Below are 15,280 nucleotides of genomic sequence, written 5' to 3'. Positions count from 1 at the left end.
CAGATGCAAGCCCAATTCAGCAGCAGCACTATTGTGGCCTGAGGAGGCCTAACTTGGTGAAAGAGAACCAACCTCTAAAGTATTGTTGGAGTTATAACATCCTATTTGACAGCTTAACTTACTCTGCTTTGCCAAGTTACATGATGAAACGGACAGGACATTTATTTACTTATTTAGCCTATCTCCTTTTCACAGTGACTGTTTCTTGTGTGTTGGCCAAAACCATCACTGTGGTTCTGGCCTTTGGGGCCACCAAACCAGGATCAAGAATGAGGAAATGGATGGGGAAAAGACTGGCAAGCACCACTGTGCTTTCTTGTTCCCTTATCCAAATTGGTGTTTGTGCTGTGTGGTTAGTAACCTCTCCACCTTTCCCCAATTCTGACTTGCACTCTGTAAAGGACAAAATAATACTAGACTGTAATGAAGGGTCGGTTGTCATGTTTTACTGTGTCCTGGGTTACATGGGCTTCCTTGCCTTTGTCAGTTTTGTTGTAGCATTTTTAGCCCGGAAACTGCCTGACAGCTCTAATGAGGCCAAATTCATCACCTTCAGCATGCTCTTGTTTTGTAGTGATCTTCTCCATCTTGGCCTCCAGTGCTGGCTTATTAGGTTTCATCTTTTCCTCCAAATGCTACATCATTGTGTTGCGGCCTGATCTAAATGACAAACAGCAGTTAATAAGGAGGAAACAGTAGTATATCCCACTGGCAGTCTTTTCTTTCAGAATACTCTATAGTTAATATTCATATGCTCTCCATCATACAGTTATTTTGTATTCAAAATAAAAAAATTCCTTCCAGTAGCACCTTAAAGACCAACTAAGTTAGTTCTTGGTATGAGCTTTCGTGTGCATGCACACTTCTTCAGATACCTGTTCACACTGATGAAGTGTGCATGCACACGAAAGCTCATACCAAGAACTAACTTAGTTGGTCTTTAAGGTGCTACTGGAAGGAATTTTTTAATTTTGACTATGGCAGACCAACACGGCTACCTACCTCATTTTGTATTAATTGCTTTGTACCATTTTTGTTGTCAGCGGTGTCCTCTTTGAGATATTAGACCATTAAAGCCTAGGAATTATCCATGTACTGAAACTACAAATTGGCACTGCTACAGGTGCCACATAGTACCTGTCAGGGAAGTGACATCAGAGCGAGAGGCGAAGGGGAGGCTCCCAGATTCTGCAGGCGAAGGACCCAGCACCAGGGGGAGAAGCAGCTCGGTAGAGGAGGAAGGAAATCAGCAAAACACCAGGGATAAAGGGGGGCAAATGGGGGAAGCGGAGGGAGAGCTCCGGGATTCTTCTCTGGACATCAGTGAGGAGAGCACAGGTCCTCCACTACCCACGCCCTCCCTGCGCAGAAGACTCCCGCGCAGTGAGAGGAGGAGGCAACTGGGAGTCAGACAACTTCTATGCTGGAAAAGGTTTAAGAAACGCCCACAGACAGATTCTGCTAGCGACTGAGACAGCCACACGGAGATGGGCTGTGCAGTTAGAATGGTTTAACCAAGGCAATTAAGTCTAGAAGGGCAGCAGTTTACGCACGAGTAACTCATACCCATTACAGTACCCATTCATTTCATAGTAGATCGGCCCCTGTATAAACCTTCCTATTTTCAAACTGAACCTGCCTTCCCCTAATTTGTTTTAGTGTAATAGTCAGTAAGTTAAAAAAGGGAGGTTCATGCAGGAAGGTTTAGAGGACAGATAATGCATATTCTATGGTAAAGTGAAGCATGCCTTCTCTGAAAAAAGACAGGCTCACTGTTCTTATTCTTTGTAGTTTACTTTGTGTGCCCTTTGTGTGTCGTCTCAGGAATTGACAGAGATGGCTTTTCATGAAACATCACAAAACATGTTTTTCTCCATTCTTCCGATCTTCCCAGGAATAACAGCACCTAGTTATTATCTCATTGATAATTATCACACTTGTCATCATTGAATCTCCTTTGGATAAGGTCCTCATAGATTTTGAGAGAATACTAGTCAAAGACTAGTATTAAAGAATCCCTTCCTGCCATTTCAAACAATGGGGAGGGCAGAGGAAGAGGCAGGATTTCCACTTTTCACTTGGAGAGTTGTAAGACAGTCTTTTAATCTGTGGATTGGTGGGATGACATGGCATTTGTGTGAGGGCAAAAGATTCTAGTGAGGTTGGTTCTGAAGCTAACAGGCATGTTCTTGATGGAAGTAAAGGTGTGTGACTAGAAGGAACATTTGCCTCAGTATGCTGCTTATTATTGTGTCCATTCTCTTCTTTCTGCCACATGTGATGTGCAAACATAACAACCGTTGCACCACCAATCATTCGCTCAGCATTCCACATGAATTCTATCAGCCTGGTGACTTTATAATTGGTGGACTTGCTTCTCATATCTTTGGCTCTTTTGCTAAAGAAGACTTCAGAGAAATCCTTATCACCCATCAAGTCCGTACTTTCTTGTAAGTAGTAATCAAGTACACATCAACAAATCATTTGATTCTGATTCCCCAATGCTAACCATAAATTTCGGTAGGATTCCCCCCCCCCCCGTCAGAGGTATGAATAGTAGAGGAGCTAAACTGAGGAGTTAGCTTAGAGGAAGGGAAATTGTGATCTGAAACTGCTAGTAAGATGAGATAACTTGGACTTGCCGATCAGTTCTGATCCCCCATTTTCTCCCTCCTCTTCACAATTTTCTTCCAGGCAGTGCTTCATTAGAGGAGCAAAGGTTTAGTCTTACTTGGAAATCTGAGCTTCCGATGTGGAAGCCCTTCTTGAGATGAGGGGCTTCTGAATGCACTGAAGAGCCAAAGAAGTAAGAGAAGCAGAGTCCCCAAACAGGTGCAAACACCAGAGTCACTTTCAGATGACTTGTTTATTTAGCATTCATCCATATTAGACAGTGTTGGCTTTTTAATGAGCACTCATTCTGATTTGTTTGTGTGGAGCTTAAATAATGTGTGAAGCTTGCATTGTCCCACACTTTGCGCTGAATTTCCTCATAGGTGTTAGAATCACAACCCAAAACATTGGAAACACCCTCGGAGAAGTAATCAACATCCAACAGTTGAAAGCTTCCAGTACCCATCACCAGGCAGGAGGGGAGATATAGGGGATGGGGGAGGTGAACAGGATACTCCCCAAAGTGCAAGTGGTAAAATAGCTCTCTGGTTTCACTTTGAGTTCTTGAGAGAGGCTTGCTTTGACCCCACAGTGTGTTATGGTGAGGGATGGGGAGAGAAATAGAAATTCCACCTGTTTCTATGCTCTCCACAGCACCATCCTGATTTCAGAGGTAAGGGAGCATGTTGGAGGTAAAGTGAGGTGCCCTTCTCTGGTCTTAACATTAAAGGTGTGATCCCTTCCCTGGTCTATCCCTTGGAATATTAAACCAAGCCTGAGAAGAGTTTTGGGTGAGGAATCTTAAAAGCTGATCTTACCTTTAAAGTAGGCTTTAAGAGCCCCATTTGTTCTCCTCCAAGCCAGGCTATGACAAACACACATGGCACCCCAAGTTGAAAATATGTCAAGCTGAAAATGTTTCACGGATCTAGAAATGTTGGTTACTATCCTTCCTCTATCCATTACAGTATTATGCCTAAGAACTATCAGCATATTCTGGCTTTGGTGTTTGCGGTCAAGGAGATCAATGAGAACCCCATGATCTTGCCTAATATCACCTTGGGATTCCACATCTATGACAGTTACACCAGTAAAAGGATGACCTACCGGGCCATTCTGGACCTTATTTCCATGCATCCCAACTACAGGTGCGGAATTGAAAAAAATCTGATGACTGTCATTGGGGGTCTTGACTTTGGAACATCCCTCTACATAGCAACCATATTGGGTGTCTACAAGATTCCCCAGGTAAAATACTGATTTGGGCACTTCGCAGCTCACTTATTATTATGTTTCGTAACCAGTGTTCGGCATTTCCGTGCGCTGCTCTGGTTCGCCAGAAGCGGCTTAGTCCTGCTGGCCACATGACCCAGAAGCTGTACGCCGGCTCCCTTGGCCAATAAAGCGAGATGAGCACTGCAACCCCAGAGTAGGTCACGACTGGACCTAATGGTCAGGGGTCCCTTTACCCTTGACCTTTAACCAGTGTTCACCCAGTGTTTGCCATAGCTCAGTGCAGGCACCTCTCAGTTGGGCACCATTGCCATTCTATGAGAACAAGAGAGAAGTTCAAGGTGGGCTCCAGCACCTCTTTTTCTTGAAAAATAGCACTGGGTTTTAAAAACGTAATTTAATGGTAAGTCACTTTAGGAGGTTTTCTATATTTAAAGGATTTAGATATATAAAAATATAAATAGCTAAAATATTTTTTTTTTATAAGTTCACCTTGCATCTGAAAGAAAACATGACTGGTGCCTGGTGAGCTATAAATGGGTTGCTGTGACCAAAAGGTTGTCTCTGATGTCACCTTTTACACTTTCCATGAGGAGAAAAGTGAGAGAATATCCTGTTGACATGCAGAGGGCCGGGAGGCCAGCTGGCTAGCCCCGGCTGGGCCGTCTTCTTCCAGTGGCCCGGTGCAAAGACCATCGCCTCTGCTCCGACATAAATCAGTGAGCCGGGCTTCACAGCCAGGGCACACAATCAGCAGATCGAAATGTGCACACGGAATGGGCGTGAAGCTTGTGGATATTAATCATAAATCAGGACAAAGAAACATGTAATCTCTCTCTCGCATGTTGTCTTAGAGAGAACAGCAAAAGCAAAAGCAATACACACAACGGAAGTTCCCAGCATACTGTGCTGGAATGTAAACAGACATGTGACACGTAACAATCCCATGTCTGTTCCTTAAGGTGGAATGGAAATGTCAGCATAGCCTCTGCCAGGGCCGTCTCTACTATAGTATCAAGTAAACAACCATATCAGGCTGTTTGTGATGGCCTGGGATTCGGACTCTGAGGCTGAACCTGAGCAATCGCAGCCTGCACAGGATTCCCCGCCTCCAGAACCAACTGTGCCGGGGCTGGGGCTTGAGCCTGAAGGGTCCTCACCTGTGCTGGATCCTTAGGTGCAGGCATCAGCTGAGTCTGCTCTGGCTCCTGAGGTGTTGGAGGACCCATTGCCCGCAGTGCTCCACTCTCAGCCCCGTCAGGGGAAGCTGAGGTTGCCTCTGGGTCCGGTAACCCTCCAGCCTCTCCTAAGTTCCCGCAGGAGGAGTGCTCGCCTCCGGGCCAGGAGAGGTGAGTCACCTGTGGACTGGGGCCGCCCTATGCCTCGGGGCAGAGAAATGCCAGCCAGTCCCAAGTTGCGGGAGCAACATTGTTGGTAGCCAGTTCCTGCCTGCACCCTGTCCTGCTTGTCTGCCAGAGCTCCTGACCTCACCCGACTCCCTGCCTTGGACCCAGCTTCAGCTTTGACGGACTGCCTCCATACTGCATGCCCTCGACTTTGGTCTGGACTTGGACCTCACCTCACGGTTAACCTGTGGGACCAGCACACCGTTCTTCTTAAATCAGTGCTAGGGGCTGGGTTCCCACATGTGTGAGCTTTTAGAGGGCACATGTCAATGGTAGTTGGGGCAAGAGACATCCCTCTACTTCTGTAGGCTGCAGTTCAGCCATGCAAACGCCAGATCTTTCCAAAGCAACCTCTCTCTATCCAGGCAAGCAAGAGGCAGTATTACTGTTGAGAGACACATAATAGCCAAGTATCTGAACTGGAGGGGTGTGTGGCACAGGATGAGTGAGACATGTGTCCTGGGGGTAAGCTCATGGAGTATCCCAAGGGCAGCATAAGGCCCTGGGTATGAGGTTACTCACCCTTCTACAATCCAGTGTCTATGACTTTTTCTTGGATGTTGGAGCTATGTATGCAACACAGCCTCTCCTGGCTCCTATCTTGGGAAATGCAGTTTTCTCTCCCACTCTTTTTGACAGAACAGACACCACATATGAGTTCCTTGTACTACATCCATGAACCAATTTATATTTCTTCATTTCCTTTCAGCTCAGTTATGGCTCCTTTGCTCCACAGAACACGGATCAAAGCCGATCCATTCCCTTCTACCGGATGGTGCCCAGCGATGACCATCAGTACACTGGGATTGTTGAGTTACTTCTCCACTTTTCATGGACATGGGTCGGATTACTTGCTGGCAATAATGACAGTGGAGAGAAGTGTATGCAGATGCTGCAACCTCTGCTTTCCAGGAAGCATATTTGCTCGGCCTTCTTAGAGAGAACTCCCCAAACTAGTTATGAATATAATAACATTCATTTACTGTATCACCAAGTGAATCAAGTGATTATGAAGAGCAAAGCCAGTGCTGTTATTTTCTGCGGGAATTCTGCATCCATACTTGCGTTACAACCAATGTTAGCACAATGTGAAAGGGAAAATGTGGCTGGGACACCTATGAGGAAAGTGTGGATTCTCACTGCTCAGCTTGATTTCATAGGAACCACTTATCCAACAAGATGGGATATGCAAGTCTTCCAAGGTTCCATCTCCTTTATAGTTCATTCAAACGAGGTGCAAAGATTCAGAGACTTTCTTCAGCTCCTAAACCCCTTTGAGGAAAATGGAGATGTCTTTCTCAAGCAGTTCTGGACCCTGGTTTTTCACTGTTTATTTCCAAACTCCAACACAGAGGAGAAGCCCAGTGGAACCTGCACTGGAGAGGAGAAGCTGGAGGATCTCCCTTCATCTGATTTTGAGATGAGCATGACTGGCCACAGCTACAGTGTCTATAATGCTGTCTACGCCATGGCACATGCTTTACATAACACATTGTTGCACAGGTCCAAACAGAGGGCAGCGATGGAAGGAGAGATGCAGGAGCTACCAAAACTGCAAGCTTGGCAGGTACTGGTTACCATTTGACATGGGCAGGATCATGATGTCCAGGGGTATGTGCAACAGTGCCCTGAAAATTAGTATAGATAACCATACAGCATTTCTCTCATTCAACTTCAGTCTCTTCTATTATTAATTCCTTCCTTCTCTGCAATAAATGCTCAGTGTGGCTCATTTGCATTTTCCCTATAGAGAATTTGAGAAATAAATTTGATGGTTTTTCCAAGACACAGTATATTGGAAGTGACTGTCTAAGTCAGGCTTCCTCAACCTTGGCCCTCCAGTTGTTTTTGGCCTAGAACTCCCATGATCCCTAGCTAGCAGGACCAGTGGTCAGGGATGATGGGAACTGTAGTCTCAAAACATCTGGAGGGCCGAGGTTGTGGGCGATATCCCATCTCTCCTCATTGCCCATGGTGTCTGCCAGAACTGCAAATCCATTGCAGACAGGGATTTGAAAAGGGAAGATATCATTTGCCAGGAAATAGACCTCATTCTCTGATCGTTTATGTAGGAATTAAACACTAGTTCCTATTTGCAGAGTTATGTGGAAGAAAGCTTGGGTTGTTTGACCCTTTAAGTAGTTCCCTTTTCCCTCCTATAAAAACTATGCAATGGACTCTCTTTTACATTTTAAACAGAGAATAAGTTTTATTCAGTGTACTTGCACGGGTTAGATTAAGTATACCAAACAGGCAGGTGTTCCTTATGTTACCAATACATCTTACATAGATTTGAATCTAAGACAAAAACTGCTACAGACTGACTAACTCTGAGACAAGAAGCAGCATAACAGAACATAACTGCTGCTCTGTTAAGACTGTTCATAACTGCCATAATTGTACCAACTGAAATAATGATGTCTCGCACAGGACATCACAGAGTTCTCTAGCCCTTGTGAGCATTAAGCCTTTCCTTGGCATTTTGGATGCTTTCATCTCACAGTTTAGGGGCTGGGGGAATAAGGTCCTCCATTGCTCTTTCCCTTTTACAAGCTCTCATCCCCTTACGCTGCTATTGGGGGCCTTTAAGACACTTATTGGTTAGCTGGAAAAGTCCTACCAAGTCAACAATTCCGGTGGCTTCTCCAATTGCTCTGTGGTTCTTCTGACCAGGGAGAGGGAAGGAAGGGGAGAGTTGTAGCCACCAGTGTTTCTTGTAGTGAAGTGGGCAACAATGAATTCAGTGCCTTTGATGATGAATTTGTTGTGCAACACAGTCCAGAGTGGAATGGCAAGATGTTATTGAGACTTTTTGGGGCTACTGCATCTGTAATCAAAAGCTTCCACCCTGTGGCTTTAGCCCTTGTAATTGTTTCTTGTTCAGCAGAGAACTATGTGCTTTAGCTTATTTAAAAGGTGTATAAACCACCCTTCAAAAGATTTAAAGCTCTAGTCTGAGCTTTAAATTCCCTGTCATTCACAGGCAGACTCTGCCCCAAGCTGAGTTCAGTAAGGAGTGACATTAGAGCTTTAATTCAGTGCTCCTTTGTTTTCCTTTCAATGCAGCTTTACCCCTTTCTTAGGAGTGTCTCATTTAACAACAGTGCTGGAGAAAAAGTATCTTTTGGTGAAAACAGGGAATTAGAAACGGGATTTGATATTACGAACTTGGTCATTTTCCCAAATAACTCCTATGTGAGAATCAAGGTTGGGAGGATAGATCTGGAGGCTCCCCCAGGAAAGCAATTTTCCATTCATGAGGACAAAATGGTGTGGCATAAGAGTTTTCTCCAGGTGAGGAATGACAGCAATGTCCATGAGATGTGGGAAAACAAAATATTATTGCATTGCAGATCATGAGTCTAGTGTGTTCCTATCAAAGTGTGGTACATATCTTGAAGCACATGTGGAACATGGAATCCTTATTTTGCTTTTTTATTTTTTTAGGACCTGTTACCCAGTATGTTTTATAGGTCTTCATACTACACCCCTGATTCCTCCTTGTCTTTGGCAGGAAGATATGAAGGAAGCTTCTTAAAGGAGTCAGCTGAAGCCTCTTTTCAGTTGGGAAATGTGATAATAACACAATGTTCCAAATCCCAGAGAGGCTTCTAAGCATGTTCAGATATGTGTGTTAGACTGCTCCTTACACCCCCCCTACTCAGCACACGAAGATCAGAGGGGGAACAAGTACACCAAGGAGGTCTCTGGACATTGGGTGCAGGGCTGGTGAATATTCACCCGCTCCTCAATTTGAGCCCCAGTGCATTTTCTGTAGTGCCTGAAGGAGGCTCAAAAGAAAGCCATTTTAAGCACCTCTCCACCCCCCAGTTGTGGATAGTGGTATTTTTCACCCTGAGTTGGTTCTAAGGAGGTCATTCGCACCTCTTAGTCAATACTAAAATCCCACTGCGCATACAATACAGAGAATGCTTGGAATGACATGCATTCCTAATTGTAGCTGAGATAATGGGAGCCAAAGAGCCTGCTATATTGTTCCCATGCTTATTCCAATGGACAGGTTCCACCCCATTCTGTGTGTAGCCCAAGTTGCCCTCCTGGATCCAGAAAGAAAAAGAAGGAGGGGGAGAAATTCTGCTGCTATGATTGTGCTCCATGTCCCGAAGGAAGGATTGCTTCCCAGAAGGGTAAGAGACACAACTCTTCCCCCTTCCTCCCCTCACATACAGTGGCCAGGCCATCCCGATCCAAATATCTCCACAGTTGACATACTAGATGAAGATGGTAAGAGGCACCAGTAGCTACACATGCTAGTTGGCTTGGGGTTCAAACACATTACACTGTATCTGGTTTGTTGGGAAATATCTAAGATATTTCCGATTTCATCCTAAGAGGTCCATATTGGAGGAATTTGTAGTTGCTCTTTAAGACATGATGAATCTGCATTTAATCTTTTCTTTTTTACCTCAGACATGAATGACTGTATTGGATGCTCAGAAGATCACTATCCAAACAAGGACCAAACACAATGCATTCCAAAGACAATCAGCTTCCTGACTTTTGGAGAACCACTTGGGATGTGCATAGCATTTCTCTCTCTCCTTTTCTTTCTGCTCACACTTTTGGTCCTAGTAATCTTTGCTAAGCATCAAAACACACCCCTCGTCAGGGCCAACAATCGAGATCTGACCTACACTCTCCTCACGTCTCTCCTCCTTTGCTTTCTCTGCCCATTCATCTTCCTCAGCCAACCAGAACGAGTGAGCTGCCTGCTCCGACAAATGACTTTTGGTGTGGTTTTCACTGTGACAGTTTCTTGTGTGTTGGCTAAAACTATCACCGTTGTTTTGGCCTTTGTGGCCACCAAACCAGGATCCAGAATGAGGAAATGTGTAGGGAAAAGAGTGGCAAGTGCCTTTGTGTTGACTTGTACTATTATCCAAGCTGGTATTTGCAGTGTGTGGCTGGAAACCTCTCCCCCATTTCCCCATTTTGACAAGCATTATGTGACGGGAGAAATCATTCTAGGCTGCAACGAAGGGTCAGTTGCCCTGTTTTACTGTGTCCTGGGCTACATGGGCTTTTTGGCCATTCTCAGCTTTGTTGTGGCCTTTTTTGCCAGGAAACTGCCTGACAGCTTTAATGAGGCCAAATTCATCACCTTCAGCATGTTGTTGTTTTGTAGTGTTTGGGTCTCCTTTGTTCCAGTGTACCTGAGCACCAAGGGGAAATACATGGTGGCTGTGGAGATCTTCTCCATCTTGGCCTCCAGTGCTGGCTTACTGGGCTCCATCTTTGCCCCCAAATGCTACATTATTATGCTGAAGCCTGACCTAAACATCAGAGAGCAATTAATGAGAAACTGAATTAGAGATTTATTTAAATTTTTTAGAGGCAGGGAATTTAAAAGCAACCAACCAAGCAACCCATTTTCTTCCCTTTCTTGATGGTTCCGCAGGTTTGTTGTGCCGTGGTTGATACTTCACAAATGGTACCGGAACATTGTTGTCCTTTCACAGACCATCTCAGGCTACAGTTTTACAATTAATTGGCAATAATATCCATGGAAGTTACTGCAGTTCACTACATGTATATGGGATTGCAGTTTTAATAAAATATTCTAGTATACATTGTACACACAATATTTACTCATGACATATTTGTATTACCCAACATTTAGCAAGAGGAGATTTATTTTGAAGTGACATTCACAAATGTTTGTTCTATTTCCAAATCCTTATCCTCAGCCATGAGGCCAGGTCACTATGACAGCATAAAGACATTGTATGAGCTACATGAAAATGCTATCAATAAGATACAACACATACATACCCCTTTTGTTTTATTTAACCTATTTTACCAAATTTTTGTCTTATAATATATCTAGTCATATGGTGTACGCGTGATAAGAAATCAAAGGACTTGAGATCAACATGGTTTGATCCACCGTGTGTTCAGAATATTTTTAATCACCATGGAATTTCCTTTTCCAAATACACAGAGGTATTTGTTAAATCACAACAATATATGCTGCATTCATGTTCCAAGTCTGCACTGATGCATGGGCATAGCTGGGATTTTTTTTTGGGGGGGGGGGCAGGACTTTTGTTAGGAGGGCAGAACCGACATGATTGGTCAGTTCGTTAAGCATTTCTGTTGTTTTCCTTGATCTCTTGGGTATACCCATGCACTGATGCTGCATAATGTTCTCTCTCTCTCTCTCTCTCTCTCTCCTTTCTGATTTTACTTCTGTAAATTCCCCCCATTTTCTTATAATTTTAATTTTTAAATAAAAGTGATATAAAAAAATTAAAACTTGTGAACATGAACGGACAGCAGTTGAATACTCTCTCTCTCTCTCTCTCTCTCTCTCTCTCTCTCTCTCTCTCTCACACACACACACACACACACACACACATTATGGAGTCTTTTTTCTGTTACTGTCAGCGCTCTATCCTGTTTTGAGCCTTGTAAATGGTGACTATTCCTCCTTCTGTGGTGCAGCGTGATTCCAGGACCAACATCTTAGCAATCACACCTTTTGGGGAGACACATCTAAACTTCTATGTAGATGAATGCTAACAACCTATATATTAGCAGTCAATAGGGCTGGGGAGAAATTCTATTCACAATCTATCATATTGGCATTGCCCAAACAATGTGGGGACTGAAACAGAGCGATCCTTCAAAATTCACACTTATCTAAATCTGAAATTCCATTCCCCAACCACGCCATGTTTACAAAAATGTGTAGATTAGGGGGAGCGTGCATAAAAATGACTGCAAGTGAAAATAACATATTAAAGCCATAATATTATGAGAAATAGGGAGGCGGGTGGCGCTGTGGGTTAAACCATAGAGCCTAGGACTTGCCGATCAGAAGGTCAGCAGTTTGAATCCCTGCCATGGGGTGGGCTCCCGTTGCTCACTCCCAGCTCCTGCCAACCTAGCAGTTTGAAAGCATGTCAAAGTGCAAGTAGATAAATAGATACTGCTCTGACGGGAAGGTAAACGGCGTTTCCGTGCGCTGCTCTGGTTCGCCAGAAGCCGCTTAGTCATGCTGGCCACATGAACTGGAAGCTGTACGCCGGCTCCCTCGGCCAATAAAGCGAGATGAGCGCCGCAACCCCAGAGTCGGTCACGACTGGACCTAATAGTCAGGGGTCCCTTTACCTTTACCTATTATGAGAAATTGCTTGAAAAACTGTGTATATTAGTCGAAACTGCATACAATAATGTGCTTATTATGGGAATTAGACTCTAGTTTCCATTTGCAGAGTTTATGTAAGACGTGCCTGAGTCATTTGACACTTTAATTACCGTACTTTTCCGTGTATAAGATGAGGGTTTTTAAACTCAAAAATAAGGTTAAAAATCAGGGGACATCTTATACACAGACAGTGCATATACAGGACGGGTGATTGGTTGCAGCTGTGAACAGGAGTTTGTCAGTGGTGATTGGGTGGGTGATTGGTGGCTGGTGCAAGGGCTGCTTAGGATTGGCTGATGGTCTGGTGATTGGGTAGATGATTGGCGGTTGTGTGAAGAGCTGTGGAGGATTGGCTGCCGCTGTGGCAATTGTGTGTGTGTTCAGCTGCCACTGGCTGCGAGCGGGCAGGTGCTTGTTTTATTCTGCATTGTGCGCGATTGGCAGCATGGGGTGAGTGATTTTCGGGGCATTCCCCTCCCAAAAACAGCTCAACAACTCTGGGCCATCTCCCTCCATTTTCTTAATTTGGGGTCCCCAAAATTAGGGGGTGTCTTATACACGGGTGCGTCTTATACATGGAAAAATACAGTAGTTCTCTTTTCCCAAGCCACCCTATATTAAAGTTTAAAGAACAAAAAACTTTTACTTAGTGTGCTTGCAGTTGCAGATTAAATATACAATACAGGTTGGTGATACTTAAATTGCTAAAACATCTTACATAGATTTGTATCCAAGACTGACTAACATTTACAGATTGATTAATATTCTGAGGCAGAAAGCAGCACAACGGTCCATACCTGCTGTTCTAACTGTTAAGGCTGTTCACTAACTTCCATAAGTGTTCCAACTGAAAATAACTGCTACAGAGTTTATGACATCACAGAGTTCTACAGCTTTTGCAGTCAACCCTTTAAATATCCATCTTGGGTGCTAACATCCCACATTTATCAGAAGTTCACAGTAAAATGATGGGGGGGGGAATCATGATTTTTTTAAAAATAAAAATGGTAGATCTCTACAAAAATGTGGAGAACTTAATTTAAGATGCGAAATTTGAGAAACCAAGTGAACTGAAATTGAAAGATCTTCCATCTTTGGTAGTCTTTCAGATTTTTTATTTATTTATCTTATTTATATCGTAACTTTGAACAAGCACTTCTGCTTTAAAAGCAGACTGACTCACTGATCTTTCCTTACTCCTTGTAGTTTACTCTGTGCGTACTTTTGTGGCCCCGTGAAGTGACCAAAATGGCTTTTGATGAAACATCACAAACAAGTTTTCCTCCTTTCTTGTTGGCAATAAAGTCACCCAGTTATTATCTCATCTATAATTATTACACTGTCATGACTATGGATAAGATCCCTATAGATCTCTAGAGAATACCAGCCAAAGTCTAAAAATGGGTATTAAAAAAACCCTTCCTGCCATTTCAAGCAAGGGAGAGGGCAGATTTATACGATCTGAGGTGAAACCAGGGCAGAGGTAGAGGCTAGATTTCCACTTTTCTCTGGCAGAGTTGAACTCTGTTGAAGAGTTCTGAAGCTAATGATCATGTTGTAGATGATCTGACATAAGTGAGATTAAGGGAGTCTGACTAGAAATTTTTTTTTTGCCTCAGTATGCTGGTGTTTATTGTGTCCATTCTCTTCCTTTTGCCTCATATGGTGTGCAAACACACCACTAGTTGTACTCTCAACTATCTGCTCAGGATCCCACATGAATACTACCAGCCTGGGGACCTCATCGTTGGTGCTCTTGCGTCTCACATCTTTGTTGCTCTGAACAAAGAAGACTTCCGTGGAATCTTAACTACCCATCAGCTCCCTAATCTCTTGTAAGGACTCCGTACATGAAGTAGCTATAGGATTCCGACTCATTTCCCAATCCCATCCATGGTCACTCAGAAGCAAGTCCCAGGGATTTCAGCGGGATTACTTTCAGGCAGAGGTGGGAAAGACATCTGCAAAACTAAGGCGTAAGCGTGGAGCGAGGGAGATGGAGAACAAACAGGCAAAAGTGTTCAGACAAAAGGCAAATAAGGGGGCCAGGAGATAACTGTTTAAAAGTATTCCTCGTGTGGAGAAAGTTAATCTGTCTCTGATAATATTAGAACTTGGGTCCTCCTATGTAGAATAATGGTAGATTCAGGAAGGACAAAAGAATGTTGTTCACACAACATAAAGTAAAATGATGGAATTTGTTCCCATAAGATGTAGTGATGGGCAAAAAAATTGGATGGCTTTAAATGAGGATTAGACATATTAGAGGGACACGGGTGGCACTGTGGTCTAAACCACTGAGCCTCTTGAACTTGCCGATCAGAAGTTCGGCGGTTCAAGTCCCCACGATGGGGTGAGCTCCCGTTGCTCTGTCCCAGCTCCTGCCAACCTAGCAGTTCAAAAGCACGCCAGTGCAAGTAGATAAATAGGTACCACTGCGGCGGGAAGGTAAACGCCATTTCCGTGCGCTCTGGCTTCCGTCACAGTGTCCCATTGTGCCAGAAGCGGTTTAGTCATGCTGGCCACATGACCCAGAAAGCTGTCTGCGGACAAATGGCAGCTCCCTTGGCCTGAAAAGTGAGATGAGCGCCACAACCCCATAGTCACCTTTGACTGGACTTAACCATCCAGGGGTCCTTTATCTTTTACGGTGGACATATTTGTGGAGGATATAGCTAGCAATGTAAGAATATCCTGCTGGACCAGGCCTATGGCTCATGTAAATCCAGCATCCTGTTTTCCCAGTGGGAAGCAACCGGATGCCTGTTGGAAACCAGGGAGCACACGAGTGTTCTCCCCTTCCTGTGGTTTCCAGCAACTGCCATTCAGAAAAGCTGTTAATGGCTACTATCCATTA

General features: G+C 44.1%; 2 protein-coding genes and 1 long non-coding RNA gene across 3 annotated transcripts in view; 2 read left to right on the top strand and 1 right to left on the bottom strand.

Annotated features, from left to right (window-relative positions):
- Positions 1-1,865: 1,865 nt before the first annotated feature.
- Positions 1,866-12,075, top strand: LOC310690524 (vomeronasal type-2 receptor 26-like). Its single transcript, XM_083469622.1, has 6 exons — positions 1,866-2,450; positions 3,582-3,861; positions 5,962-6,819; positions 8,319-8,546; positions 9,274-9,400; positions 9,684-12,075. The coding sequence occupies exons 1-6, from the start codon at positions 2,236-2,238 to the stop codon at positions 10,577-10,579; spliced, it is 2,604 nt and encodes an 867-aa protein (XP_083325748.1). The 5' UTR covers positions 1,866-2,235; the 3' UTR covers positions 10,580-12,075.
- LOC310690876 lies at positions 6,817-14,144 on the bottom strand. The gene is made up of 3 exons (XR_014518241.1): positions 14,103-14,144; positions 13,221-13,515; positions 6,817-6,996 (listed from the first exon to the last, which is right to left on the bottom strand). It is a non-coding gene; the product is annotated as an uncharacterized lncRNA (long non-coding RNA).
- Positions 12,228-15,280, top strand: part of LOC310690482 (vomeronasal type-2 receptor 26-like) — a 56,423-nt gene continuing 53,370 nt past the window's right edge. The window contains exons 1-2 of the mRNA XM_083469441.1: positions 12,228-12,873; positions 14,109-14,258. Coding sequence (XP_083325567.1) covers positions 12,740-12,873; positions 14,109-14,258 — 284 coding nt within the window. The 5' untranslated portion in view covers positions 12,228-12,739. The remainder of the gene's footprint in view (positions 12,874-14,108; positions 14,259-15,280) is intronic.

Source organism: Podarcis liolepis (genome assembly GCF_965112155.1).
Source record: "Podarcis liolepis genome assembly, chromosome: 13".
Taxonomy (NCBI): Eukaryota; Metazoa; Chordata; class Lepidosauria; order Squamata; family Lacertidae; genus Podarcis; species Podarcis liolepis.
The sequence above is the reverse complement of the archived record's forward strand: the minus strand, read 5'-3'. Positions and strand labels throughout refer to the sequence as shown.

What these genes read in the sequence shown, in the direction of transcription:
- LOC310690524 (XM_083469622.1), top strand. Translation starts at nt 2,236, where the DNA reads ATGCTGCTTATTATTGTGTCCATTCTCTTCTTTCTGCCACATGTGATG. An exon ending in CATCAAGTCCGTACTTTCTT is followed by an intron (nt 2,451 to 3,581) that starts GTAAGTAGTAAT and finishes TATCCATTACAG; the next exon opens with TATTATGCCTAAGAACTATC. An exon ending in GGCATAAGAGTTTTCTCCAG is followed by an intron (nt 8,547 to 9,273) that starts GTGAGGAATGAC and finishes TCCAATGGACAG; the next exon opens with GTTCCACCCCATTCTGTGTG.